This window comes from Erigeron canadensis, chromosome 2 (genome assembly GCF_010389155.1).
Source record: "Erigeron canadensis isolate Cc75 chromosome 2, C_canadensis_v1, whole genome shotgun sequence".
NCBI lineage: Eukaryota > Viridiplantae > Streptophyta > Magnoliopsida > Asterales > Asteraceae > Erigeron > Erigeron canadensis.
Genome location: NC_057762.1, coordinates 32,924,895 through 32,939,707, shown reverse-complemented (window position 1 = coordinate 32,939,707; position 14,813 = coordinate 32,924,895). Strand labels below are relative to the sequence as shown.

At 30.4% G+C, this 14,813-nt stretch overlaps 1 protein-coding gene and 1 non-coding gene across 2 annotated transcripts; one reads left to right on the top strand and one right to left on the bottom strand.

The window, feature by feature from the left end:
- Nucleotides 1–2,656: 2,656 nt before the first annotated feature.
- TRNAY-GUA lies at nucleotides 2,657–2,730 on the top strand. The gene has a single exon. It is a non-coding gene; the product is annotated as a tRNA-Tyr (tRNA).
- Nucleotides 2,731–9,726: 6,996 nt separating this feature from the next.
- Nucleotides 9,727–13,092, bottom strand: LOC122589225 (putative methylesterase 11, chloroplastic). The gene is made up of 5 exons (XM_043761483.1): nucleotides 12,727–13,092; nucleotides 12,209–12,445; nucleotides 11,529–11,672; nucleotides 10,317–10,448; nucleotides 9,727–10,223 (listed from the first exon to the last, which is right to left on the bottom strand). The coding sequence occupies exons 1-5, from the start codon at nucleotides 13,090–13,092 to the stop codon at nucleotides 9,951–9,953; spliced, it is 1,152 nt and encodes a 383-aa protein (XP_043617418.1). The 3' UTR covers nucleotides 9,727–9,950.
- Nucleotides 13,093–14,813: the final 1,721 nt, after the last annotated feature.

Genomic DNA, 14,813 nt, shown 5'->3' with positions numbered 1-14,813 from the left:
TGATAATATAGAGTAAATAGAAAAGATAAATCTAGACCGCGGATGAAGATCAGAAGGTGCCAGAAGCTCCAAAACCTTCTTGGAATCTGCAACTACGAACTAGGGTTGATACTGGCGGCTAGGACTGCTGAATCGACTCTCTCTCTCTAGGTTTTGAGGGTTAGTTCGGCGTAAATAGTGATTTAAGTCGGTTTCAGATCTGACCCGCCCAACGGCGCTGGGACTGGGTTTCTTTGGGCCAGCGGCGCTGGTGATCTGGGAGCGGTGCGGTGACTCATGCTGCAGCTTGTTCTTCTTCATTCGGCTCCCGAATCACTTCCTTGTGTCTTGTAACTTCATAGGCTTTCTTCTTGAGTCACTTGATGTCATTTACCCTCTCTCGCATCTTCTGCGAACCTGCATAAACATACAATTCCATTAAGTATCAATAGTTTCGGAATATTAACTCATTTATACACTGAAATGAAGCCTTTCGATATGGGTTTTTATCACAAAATGGACGCTCATCAAGAACCTATGACTAATGTTTTATCAATGAAGAGCCACTAGTTTCTGACCGTAAATTAGGTTGTTCCGTCCAAATCCCAACTCCAACTATCTTGTTTACTTGATAACTTAGTCCCTTCAATGATCTGGCACAATTCAGAAAATTGATTATGTTCATGTCCACTTCTTAACGGTCTTCGCCACTCCCATACCCATTGATCATTGACACGACGTTGAGCAAGAGTGCAAGTTGGTCGCTTATCTAGAGCAAAAACACGAGGGAAGCTAGTTGCTAGATTTTGGTCGGCGACCCATAACTCTTTCCAAAAGCCAATAGTGTTTTCGTCGCCCACCTTGCGTTTAATAACCGAGTTGGGAAGATTATAATTGCAATGAACCAAGCCAAAAGCTTTACAAATTTTTGACCAGACACCTTGTCCTTTAGCTTTAAAGGTGTGAAAAGAGTCTGACCCATGGATAGCATTTACTACCTGAACCCACATCGAGACTGGCCCAAAAAGAGCCCGCAACCTCCATTTGTATAACAAGGAGAGGTTTAATGCCTCCAAGCTACCGACCCCGAGGCCTCCCATCTCTTTTGAAGCCAAGACCGAGTCCCATTTAACCCAAAACATCTTTTTTGAAATACCATTTCCTCCCCAAAAAAATGAAGCCCTTTTATATTCCAAAACTTTACTAACTGATTTTGGCATGCGGTGCATGGAACATATATATATATATAAACAACTAATAATAAATTCTTGGACATATAAGTCTAGGTTGATATGATTAAGTTTTTTATGTTTATTTTTTATTGTAACGTGAGGAGATCTTGGCATCAACGTTAAGTAAAAATTCATTTTGGTTTTATATCGAAGTTTTTCTTGAAGAAAATGATATAACTTTTTCTTCTTTTTTTTTTTATAAATTAATATTTAAAGACATATGAAGATATCTTCTTAAGCATGGACGGAGACAACATGGGGGCAGTGGGGTCACCTGTTCCCACTTCAATTTTAGTATAATGTAATTTTCACAATTTAAATGGTATATTTGTGATTATTTTTTAAAATTGAGAAAAAATAAGTAGGAAATAAATACAAATATTACTTTCGTTGTTATAAGCTTATTCTTTAAAAGTCCACTTATCATCGAAATGTTAATTTTGAAATAGATTTTTTCATTGGAGAATAAAGATTTTTATTAAAAGAATAAAGAAAGGTTTAAAAAAAAGTTTTTTCCATTTGAGTATGTAAATGTGTAATACATTAATAGTGTAACTATTTATGAAAAAATTATTTTCTTTCAATATTATATATATATATATATATTTATAATAAACAACTAATAATGATAATGATAATAGTTATGTAGAAAAGATATTTTTACAAGCTAATCATTTCCTAAAAAGTATATTTTTGGGTTTGGTATATTATGATTGAATATGTTTTCATTTAATAAGATCTTGTCTGACAGTGGTCTTTATTTATTAAAAATAATTTGGTATTTTTAAATGTGAGTGTTACACCCAGTGCGAGAAATAATTTATTTGAGGGTCAATTTTGTATTCTCAAGCTAGGGTCCATACTTTTCCTTACATTATTAAATATGTCTCTTCTAAGTATGACAAACAAATTTTAAAATTGCTCCCTCACATAATAATTTATGGCTCCGTCCCTGTTCTTAAGTATATCTAATCTACGGGCATGTTTGAAATAATAACACCACATAAAATAGGTTAAGCATTTAGAAAAGATGTAGTCAAAATAGAAAGTGAAAGAATTTAAAAACTGTAATAAAAAAAATATTATTACGTTAAAACTGTACTGTAAGTAAATATTGAAAAAAATTATATAAAATATGAAACTCTAAAGTTAAAAACCAAAATTTTACAAAAGCTGTGGTAAGGAAGACACTATTTTTAAAGCAGCATGTCAGATTTGTTAGGAAATATTTCGGTTCATACACAAAAAAATTTATCAAGCGTTTTTTTAAAACTCTTTAAAAAATGTTTGTTTCATATATTGTGACATGCATAACACCATACCCAAATACTTAATGTGAAACGGAAAGCATAGATAAACATAAATTAATTAAATTCAAGATTTATCATTGTCTATCTTTTTAAGCAAATATATATATTTAATTGTTTTTGAAATAAAAAAATCAACCGACCTTAGCTTAACTTGATAGAGCGTCGGACTGTAGATCCGAAGGTTGCGGGTTCGAATCCCGCAGGTCAGATTTTTTTTTCCTCCCTCCATACCAAATAAACAGCCTTTATCAATTAGGTGACGTGCAATTTTAAAAGGTTCATATACATGATTGCATTAACAAATTATAGCGCAAAACGCGAGTCTTTTTATAACTAGTTATAGGATGATTCAAGATGTTCCGTTAATCACAAAATTCTTAGAGAGAAAACTCATAAATTTTGTTTTTAGATCACTCTCAATCGCCGCTGCTACATATCCTTATCTAGTCAGTCGACCATCCCCAATCTAGTTTGTTTTCTTTCCCATTTTTCATTTGGTATGTATTTCAAGGAACATGTTTAAGCCAATCAAGTAAACTTCAAAGTACATCTATTTTTCAAATGGCATTAACGTTTAATATTATTAAAACGAAATCATATATTATATTTACCACACATATACCCGTATCAAATAAACGGCTTATTTATAGTTATATGTATACGAATACACACAAAACATTACATTCTAAAAACATTATAAAATTTGATATTACATCAAAACTCCATATAAATTAGATGAGCTTTATTAGATGTTAAATTATTGCATGTTAACGTATTGTTTGTTAGATTTTAGTTATGTATATACGTACATTAGGGTTAAATAATTATATTAAATGTTTTAAAATAATTTTATACATAACTATATTCTTGATTTATAAATAATTGAGAATGTTAGTTGTAAATTAGTGAGATTTTAAATATAACTTTTGATATAATTAATAACTAAAGTTTTTATGTGCTCATATATTCTGATTTAAAATCTTAATTATGACATATGCAAAACTAAATGTCAATATATTTCTAATTTAAAATATTTAAATATGATATATGCAATACTAATTATAGGTTAATTAAGTGTTTTGATTGTTCAATAAATGATTGAAAAGGTAAGTTAACGTATAGTTTCAATAATAATTCATTAAAAAAGAAAAGGATTATTAAAAGATTTTGAATTTTTTAGGTGAAATTAATATTTTGTTTTTCCCTCAAGTTGAAGAGTACAAAGTGTATTAATTATATTTAAATTAAGTATTTTGTAATTTTTATCATTTTATTAAGATTATTAAACTTACAGTCGTGTCAAATATAAGAGATGTTTACGATATGTTTAAGATAAGATGAATTATAAAATATATTTAGCAAAAAAACTATCTAAATTCGGGTGTAAATTCAAATTAATTAGTAAGAAACTTTCAACTTGTAATTGATTATTAAAAGAGTGCTCGCGCGTTGCAGCGGTAACGTTATATAACGCGTGAGATGCCGTAACGGTAAAACAGGCTATTTAGGTTAGTTTCATAAGATGCAACGAATAGACATCTAACCATTGTTATCATTCTAAATATAAGTCAAGGATTATATGAAAAAAATAATAAGGTTCAAAAATACCTTTTTAATTATATTTGTTAGGTTATTTAGAGGTAGTGTGAGGATATTGAAAAAAGTTCTGAAATTTTTAAAATAGAGAGACAAGTTTGTTTTGTAAGGAAAACAAATAAACGACTCAGTGTCGTCTTCCGCGGGTGTTGAGCCTCAATACCTCGATGGTGTATGAGGGAGGTTAAGATGTATGCAAACTTTACCTCTACCTAAGTAGAGAGAGGTTGTTTCCATTTACTACCTAAATGATATAAAAATGTTCTTCAACCTTTGCATGGGATGAGAATCGAAGTCATGACCTCTGTATTCAGAGGCTAGGATGTTTACAAATGATCCAACCATATAATTCCCTCCGTCCTAATTTAAATGTCCAAGTTTGACTGTCTCGGTCTTTTTTTCGCAACTTTGACCATTAATATAATTGTTTGTGTTTTATAATACTTGGTGAAAGTTATATCAATGTAAAATACATTAAAAACTCAACCGATTCATACATTTTACATCAAGTATTACATAACACAAATCAAAATCTAGATAGTCAAAGTTAAACAAGATTGACCCAAAATGTCAAACTATGACATTTATATTGGGACGGAGGGAGTAATAATTATAGAAAAACCAGAGTCTAATACGATGAATGTAAGCTTCAAAACTTGTAGATTCCTGACAAGTCAATATATGTAAAAACATCAACCAGTCATTCAACAAACAAAAGTTATTTTAAGTTATTAAATACATCTTAATGAAATAGCACATACATGTGTGTATGCAGCCGTTCAAGATAAATACATAATACTTCCTAAAATATTGTAAACGTCTGTGCAGGCACGGGTTTGTGCGGGTTTTGTTTGAATCATGTAAGTTAAGTGGTAACTATACAGGAAGGAATGGTTGGCAGAAACTACATATAGTTTATTGTGTGATTTTGCAATTTCGAATAGTAACTTATGTAGGTAAGAATTTTTTTAAGAATTACTCGTACTATTAATCCGTGTTTATAATGATTTTCTAAAAAAATACTACTTAGCAAACGAGCTTTTATTAATTAATAGGTATAGACACTTTTTGTAATAAAAAGCATTATATATCGTCGAGCTTTTCTAACCATATAACATGCTATAAAATTGTCGAGTAATACTCCAGTGAGAACACTTTTAAAATAAGAACACGGTAAGAATACTTAAAATATCATTTTGATGCATTAAAACCAACATAGTGTAATTATCATTAGTTAAATGTTTAACAAAATTGAAAAAATCACGTTTTTTTTTGTTGGATGTATCCATTTTCATGAATATGCATTAAAGAGGGATGCATAAAACAAAAAAATGATTTTCTCGATTTTGACACACCAATATGTTGTTAAACATTTAAATAATGATATTTAGTTATACATTATGTTAGTTTTATATACTTTTAATGCATCACAATGCAATTTTGAAGTGTTCTCACCGTGTTCTTATATGATTTGCCCTCTATAATGCGGTATCCTTCCATAGAGTGAAATCAACTGTGAAGCAAAATTAAGGAAGATGAATTCAAAATTTGAATGGAACAGGGAATAAGAATGTTTGTTTCTAATAAATTAACTTATTAACCTGGTAATATCCGGATATTGTTATGAGTTTTTTAATATATTATCTTTATTAAAGTTAATTAATAGAAAAAGTGATAAACTAAACGTTAAAACTTCTAAAAAAAACACAGATATGAAATGATATAAAGTACTAATTAAACTAAGTCTCTCATTTATACATGAATAAACTAAATATTTATCGTTGTATACTTGTATATCTTTATCAATGTTAAGCAGAAACAGGATATATTTGATTGTTTCCAACGTATTAAATCAACCGACCTTAGCTCAGCTGGCAAAGCGTGGGTGAGTGCGTCCCATAGGCGCTGGTTCGAATCCAGCAGGTCGGGGGTTTTTCTTTTTTCCCTTTCATACCAAATAAACAAGCCTTTATCATTTAGTACATGCAATTTTAACAGGTTCATAAAAAATGGTGGATTAACAATTTATATTATAAGTCTTTTTATAAACTAGTTACTACGGAATTCTTATATTGTATGATAAAAAAAATTATTATTAAAATAATTTCGAACATAATAAAATTTAAATTGTTCATATGAGTTCATCTAAACTTATCAAAAAAAATATATATGAGTTCACCTAAATTACGTGACTAGATTTTGAAAAATTATTGCTATAACAATATTTTAATATTATTTAAAATTCCGAAATTATTTAGAAATTATTTATGGATTACAATTATGAAGTTTATAAGTGAGATAAAAGTTAATTTACGGACACTTTTAAATTAGGGATACTAGAGACACTTCTTAATCATTCATTTTTCACCATCTCCGACCACCACTACCACCACCACCATCTCCGACCACTGCCATTATCCTCCGACGAAGGCGACCACCGCCACCACGACTTACACATGTGTAAGTTACAACTTACAACTTAAACATGTGTAAGTTATACAACCACCATCATCTCCGACCACTATCATGATTTTTCGACGACGGCGACCACTGCCGCCACAATTTACACATGTGTAAGCTACAATTTACATATGTGTAAGTTACATGTCTCTAATGGTTCTAATTTAAGATGTCCCTAAATTAACTTACCTGATCTAATAAAGATATGGAACATTGAAATTATTACGCAATGTTTTTTATTAAACATATTGTATCAATTATTTAAAGTCACTTAAAATAATATTGATATTATAACTTTGATTATAGATATGGAATTTGTTACGCAAGTTTTTTTTTTATATATATAAATCTATCATTTATATTAATGTTGTTTATAAAAGGTCATTTAAAATAAGATTAACAAAATAAATTTGATTATTACATTGTAGTAAAACTGACAAAGCCAAAACCTCAATTTGTCTATAGGGCTAAACAATCCAAGGAGACAGGAGGTGGTTCGAATTTGAATGGAGCTTCGACTTCAGGTGAAAATGTAGAAACAAGGAATTCCTTTTCAATATTAGAGAAAGATGTGCGAATTTGGGAGGATGAGTACCCAAGTGATATCCTGGTGGAAAAAATAGAAAACAAAGAAACAGAAACTAAGATTTCAAATTCTTGTTTTGAAGAAGATGACTCAAGCGATGATGAAGTGGAGAATATTTTTGATGAAAAAGAAGCTCAGGGGAATTTTACAGGGGCAAGCACTCCTTCTACGGGTTTAAATGTATAATATAGCTACTTGGAATATAAGGGGATTAAAACCAATTATAATATAACTTATTGGACACATGTTGTTTAATTAAAAGACTAGGTGTCCATCAGACCATTAAACTATACCTTAATCTGTTTTAGTATTTTAGTAGAGAAAATAATTAAAATGTGAATGTTTTAGTATATTAGTATGGAAGATAATTAAAATGTGAAGTTTATTATTTAGGGGTATTATATATTTATCCGCTTTTTCAACAAAATAAAATAAAATAAAATGTGAAGTTTATTACAATTTTTTATTTATTTATGAATACTGTAAAAACTCATAAAGTTTTAGTTAAATCACCTCCTTATCTTTTCTTCGATCACCCCAATATTCTAGTTTGTTTTCTTTCTCATTTTTCTTCCTTTATAGGATTGACAATTACATTAGCAATTATCATTTGGTATGTATTTCAAGGAACATGTTGAAGCCATGCAAGTAAACTCCAAAGTACATACTCCGTATATCTTTCGAATGGCATTAACCTTTAATATTATTAAAACAAAACCATATATTATATTAGAAATATATCAAATAGACGGCTTATTTATAAATATATGTGCGCGAGTAAACACAAAATCTTACATTTTAAAAACATTATGAAAAGTTGATATTAAGTTACAAATTTCATATATATTAGATGTGTCGTATTAGATGTTAAGTTACTAGATGTTAAATATTACTCGTATTTGTTAGATTTAAGTTCTGTATTTATATACCGTAGGATTAAATAACTACATTAAATGTTTTCAAATAATTTTATGCATCATGATATTCTTGATTTATAAGTAATTGAGAATGAAATTTGTGAAATAATAGTGACACTTTTTCTATAATTTTTAATATAATTAATAACTAAAGTTTTTATATGGGCTCATATATTCTGATTTAACTTTTAATTTTGGGATATGCAAAACTAATTTTATGTCAATATATTTCTAATTTTAAATTTTTAATTATGACATATGTAGAACTAATTTTAGATCAACTAATTGTCTTGATTGTTCAATAAATGACTGAAAATGTAAGTTAACATATAATTTCAAATATTTGATGAAAAAAAAGAATTATTAAAAATATATTGAATTTTTGTTAATTAATTAAATAGTTGAATTTTTTCATTTTCCCTTCAAGTTGAAGAGTACAAAGTGTGATTATTATATTTAAATTAAGTAATTACTAATTAGTATTATTTATTATTTTATTAAAAGCTAAAAAATAAGCTAATAACAATTAAATTAAGATTACTTGATTTAGATGTTTAGGATAATTTTAAAATAAGCCTAGATTGGTGCCCGCGCAATGCAGCGGTAATAACAGCGACGATGATGATATGGTTATGTGATGAATTGTTGTATGGAATACGAAAGGGGGGAAGACGGGGACGAAGTTTGAGTTAGGGTTTCTGCTATGTGTTTCTGTGTGCAGGAGAGATAATGGTTGAATTTTTTTAAGGGTATTTTATTCACAGTCTATAAAATATTAAAGATGTATTAAGATGAAGGGTAAATGTGTTATTTCAGCTTCTTAAAATTAAGGAGGGGGAGTTTGTTTCATAAAGGAGTATAGACATGGCCGGTCTATAGGGTGGACAAAGTGGGCGACGGGCCAAGACCTGTTTTTTTAGGGAGCCCGATTTTTATTTTTATTTTTGTAAATATTATATAAATATAAAATTAAAATTTTTTCCGTTTTATAAAGGGCAAAAAAAAAAGTCTAAGCAATCGTAATAATCGAAGTCAAGCGACGCTCTCATTCTGTCAAAGTGATCACAAATTGTCCTTGTCCCCACCTTTTTTTTAATTTGCAGGTCATACTTTTCTCTTTGTTTTTATTTTATGTAGATAACGATTAATTGCAAACTTTTATTTTATGATTTTGATTTTTTTTTAGTTTTTTGAAGAATAACTTGTTATGTTTATTGATACAACATTTATTATCGTTTTTAAAGATTAGCTTATATAATATAAACTCGTTCAAAAAATATATACACATATAATTTGTTGCGCTTAGCTTATAGACCCTTTTTTGACATTCGGCCAACACCTATAAATCTTCAGGGAGGGCCCTGAGTATAGATGAATTATAAAATATATGTAATAAAGAAACTATCCAAATCTGGGTGTAAAAATTATATGAAAAGTTGAAAACACAATGTTATAATTCAAACTAGTAAGAAACTTTCAGCTTGTAATCTATTAAATTAGTTAGTAATTCTAGATGCTCGCCAAATCTGAAAAAACCCCAAAGTTATTTGTATTCCTCGGAAGCTCCTACCACCACACGCATCACAATGCATTATTTATGAAAACCATAATCTAATATGATGAATATTTTCAACCAGGACCAGTCATTCAACAATCGAAATTTATTTTAACTTTATGAAATAAATGTGAATGAAAAAGCACATACATGTGTCTATGTAACTGTTCAACATAATACTACCTATGAACCTATAAACGTCTGTGCAAGTTGCTTGACACGATTCTGCATCGGTTTTGCTTGGATCATGTGATTAAGTGGTAACTAGCTATACAGGAAGGAATGGTGACTTTGAGGCCGAAAACTACATGTAGTTTATGTGATTTTTGCAACTTCGACTAGTAACTTATGTAGGGCCTGAGGTTTTGAGAAAAATGGGGAGTGATCTGATCCTTTGAGACGGAAAACTTTTTCTGGTGGGCTTTCGTTTATCATGCGCTCTTGTAGTGTGATGGGAATGGCATTGTCTTCTGGTGTTTCAATGTAGAACCGTCTGACTGATCCATAGTTTGACTCGGAAAGAGAGAGCTTTTCTAAAACAGGTGGAAATGGAATTGGTCTCATTGAGACGGAAGCTAATGCTACATCCTGAAACAGATAAACGTGGGCGGTATCATAAGACAAATGTCAAAAAAAACAGAAAATTTTAGTACAAATTTGTGTTTTTGTTGTGGGTTTGACCTTTGCAGGACTGTGATTGAACAAAAGGTCCTTCAAGAGCATTTTGTCAAGATCTATTGCAGTGGGAGGCAAATTGTTCCCATTTGTGTAGAGGAACTTTTGAGCTTGTCGCATGAGATCGTTTGTATTTTCCTGCAATACAACTCTTAAATTGTTCATGATTTTTTTGAATATTATAAATTGTTCATGCTATATTATTTCGAGATAAGCAAAGATGTCAAACATTATGAAGTCAATGTATTACCAATTGCCCATACAATTCGATTATTCTAAAACTTATTACTTGCAGGAACCTAAAGCATTCAAAGAACTTTAATGACTTTGAACTAATGGTGTTTGGCAATGTTTGGCTTAGCTTATATTTAGGGCTTATAGGCTGACATTGCTCATTCTGAATGAGCTTATTACTTATTTAAGGCCATATTTAGGACTTATCGGCTTATATTGCTCGTTTTTTTTTTCCCATCAATGGTGGAAGTGTGGAACAACCACCATTTACAATTTTCTCTTAATACAAATGTCTACACCTGCATACATTTACTATACTACATTCTAACTCAGAAGCATTACTATATTGCTCGTTCTAATATGCTTGAGCTTATTACTTTTTTAACCCCACAGCTGGAGTCCATAAGGTCATCGGCTTTTATAACTATGCTCATTTGCTTCTTACAACTACAATAAGGTGATAAGTCTTGAAATAAGGTAAGCCAACATCCAAGCATTGGATCCTTGCCGGCTGTAAGTTGTGGATTCAAATCTTTTTTCTTAGATATTATCTGTTTATTTAAAAAGTTTTCTTAAAATGAGCTAGATTTCTATGAAAAATTTATTTTTTAGGAGAGTTAATGCACCAGAGGACTGAACTTCCATATGCACCATGATTTGTTTTCTTCCAACTAAAGAACATGAGACTGCATTTAAAGTTGCTACTCAACAACTGCTACTTGCTCAATTATAAAAATTCATTATTTTCAGGTGCAGATGTAAACACCCACCCACCTGATGTATCTGTTTATTAACTTCCTTATAAATGCTAACAAACTAACTGAGTAATATTCCGTGGAAGTTCTGTCTCTGCAAAGCTTACACTTGTATAGCTGCAGGAGTTGAGCATTTTCGTATTATGGAGAATTAAGTATCTTAAGACCCTGCTGCTCACAGGAAGGCTGCGACGAAATGGTAAAAATATTTATGGATAGAGGGCCAAACCTTTTGGGAGAACATCTCGAGGGTACTTTGTCCACTTTTCAACATAGATGCTGCAATAAAGATAGCTTTCGCTATTTTAGAAGGAAATAGCTCCATTGCATACGATATGCAAGCACCACCAAAGTCATGACCTACCAAAATCACCTGCGAGAATTTTGATTTGGAATAAAATTTTAAAGGTGTGAAACATATATGTAGTGAGGATTGAAACGCCAACTAAATTTCACTAGAGCTCTATATACAGGTTATCAAGTTACTTGCTTTGACCATAATACTAAAACCAGTTACTATACCAATTCGAATAGAGCAAAATAGAAGTAATGTCTAGCATGAAGATCAAATCTAATGAATGATGCTTCTTCAACAAACGAAATTAATTGTCAATCATCAAGTACTTTTTAAATATTCCTACATTGATTCAGGTCATTTCTAGATCTACATTTATGCACAAATTTAGTTTGATCTCATCTTCATTTAACCATTTTCCAAGGACACCTACAATCATAACTTATTTTAGCTCTCTCTTAATTTCTTTACTTTTCATTCTTACAACATAAACACAAATTTTTAGGGCCTAAAATCAAGACAGAATGGTAAAATAGTAAGATCTCACAATAGCAGTAAAGTAAACAAAAAATACATGAAAATTATTTATAAAAAAATAAGGAAAAAGTAATAACCTTTTCCCCATCTACAAGCTTTTCCATGAAATCTGTGAGTGGTGTCACATATTGTGAAAGACTTGCAATGCTATAGGTGTCAAACAGATCAATTCCAGAACCAGTTAAATCAATCGCGGTAACTTTGAATTTACATTCTTCTAAAAGCGCAATTGTTTTGTACCAACACCAGGCTCCAAACCCGCCTCCATGAACTAGAACTATATGTTTCGTCTCCAATTCGTCAAGATTTACATCCTGGTAAAATTAAAGAAGGTTAAACATCAAAAAAAAAAAAAAGCCTTCAGTAAAACAGTGTCAATGTGGGGTTGTTATTTATTGTCGAAAAAATGTATTCCTAACAAAATTACTTAGACCCAAAACCGACAACCTTTTATGGGCCACGCCTCAATAGTCAACACCATATTTTCTATCATTAATTTCACTATCATTTTCAAAACTCTAAATCTCCAATCCAAAATCCAAAACATCAAAACATATACAAATTAAAAACAAACATAAACACTTAATTAAAGAACCTGAACAAGAAGCTGTTGAGGAGGAACCAAAGGATCATTAGCCGATCTAGCTCGAGTACTTGAACTTCTAGGAAACATATTTTTTTTAGAATTTGGAACATGTCGTAATGAACTTGAACGATCAAACACGCCACCATTTTGTTGTTGTTGTTGTTGTAACAATAAAGCAGCAGCAGCCATAGCATGTTCATGAATTATATCATTTTCACCATTCTTATTATTATTATTATTCTTACTAGAATTATAAGATAATGATCTAATACGTGACCATGTTGTACTTGACACATTATTATTATTATTATTATTTGTTACACGTCTTGAGTTGGTTTTTGTTTGTGGTAATTTTGTTGATAAACATATTCCCATTAGATAGATATAGTTTTAAAATTTCGTTCTTTTGTGTATGGTTTTTTCATATGCTGAGCAATGAGAGAAAATTATGAGGCTGGCAGTTTACTATACGTATATGTCAGTATGATATATGAAAGCAAAAGATGGAGAAAAAAGTGTGGAAGTTCGTGAGAAAGTGGGACTATAATTTAATTCATGATGATGATGATGGGGTGTTCCTTTATTTTTCTGTATATATATATATATATATATCCATTTTTTATTTTTAATAAATGTTTGTCAGAATAAAATACTATGATAAGTTAATTTTGATGATACATGGAACCTGATTCCTCAACATAATAAATATTGAATTGTACCTTCGATTTCATTTGACGTTATGTGTTAACCTTTAAATTTATGAGTTTAATGCATTTTTCAACTTTTTATTTATAAGTTCACCTTTCAAATATACATCTGAAGTCAACCCGGTTAAATATTTTTTTAGACCCGATCGATTTGGTTTCATAGAGTCGATCGATCTGATTATAATTTATAAAACATTGAATAGGGCAGCATTTGGCAACATCGATTATATATTCCTGCCTAGAATCAAGGAAAAAGCAGAAATATAAAAAAAATTAGCATGTTTTTAATATTATTTCTTTAGATCGTTATTTATTGCTGGAAAGCCTTGAAAAACGAAGAAATGATAAGCATTGCCTACGGAGAATTAACAATACGAGTAATATGTAAAGTTTCCTAGAATCTTTACAATAAAAGTGAGACCCTATTACTGCACCCCTCCCTCAACAGATATATAGGTGTTGGACCATGTATAGTAGAGTTGAGAGTATTAATTTTCTCTATTTTATTATTACGGGACATATTCAACAGTCCATACTTTTCTTAAGTAAACACTTTAGTCATTACTTTCTTCAAGAATTTTTTCACTTCTCTCTTTTGGATCTTTGATCATTTTTCAGTTTTTTCAAGGATCTATCACCCCATCCATATATGTATATATATTAAATAAAAAAAACATATATAGTCATCATCCACAATCACAAGATTCGATGGTGTCAGATCTTCCCATGAAATTGAGTTAGAAGTGGTGGCGAGATCCGGAAGTGGTGGAGTGGTGATCCGCGGTGGTGATGCGATGAAGAGATCAGGCGAGGTGATCCGACAATTAATTGTTGTTGTTTATAAGTTTTTGTTGACAAAATTCTTTGGTTGATGAACATCTAGTAAGATCCATGTAGCAATATGTTTTTTTTTGTGTTTGAATACTTAGCAATATAAGACGTGATAAATGTTAAAAAAAAAAAAAGAAGTAATTGTACATTATGTATTAAAAACAGTAAGGGATGCATAGATGTTTATATTAAAGCCTTGTCTTGATTTGGGCATGTTATTGTAAAACAAGTTATCAGGTTTGTGAGAGGAACATTTTTCTTGAAAAAATATAAATGATCGTTAGGACCACTATACTTTTAATTTCAAGAGGGGTGCAGATAAAATATAACTAAAAGTGGTATATTGTTCGGGGAATATTATCGTTTGATACGGGTACAAGTTTGGTGATTATATGCGTTCATAGAAAAGGGCAAATTGGTTTGATATTTTGCGGAAAAAATAAAAAGTTATTAATAGTTATATAAGGGTTGGGTATTGTAAAACAAGTATATTAAAGTAAAAAAAATAGGACAAGATCTTGACCCTTAGATCATGGTTAGGCTATCTCCAATGCCAAG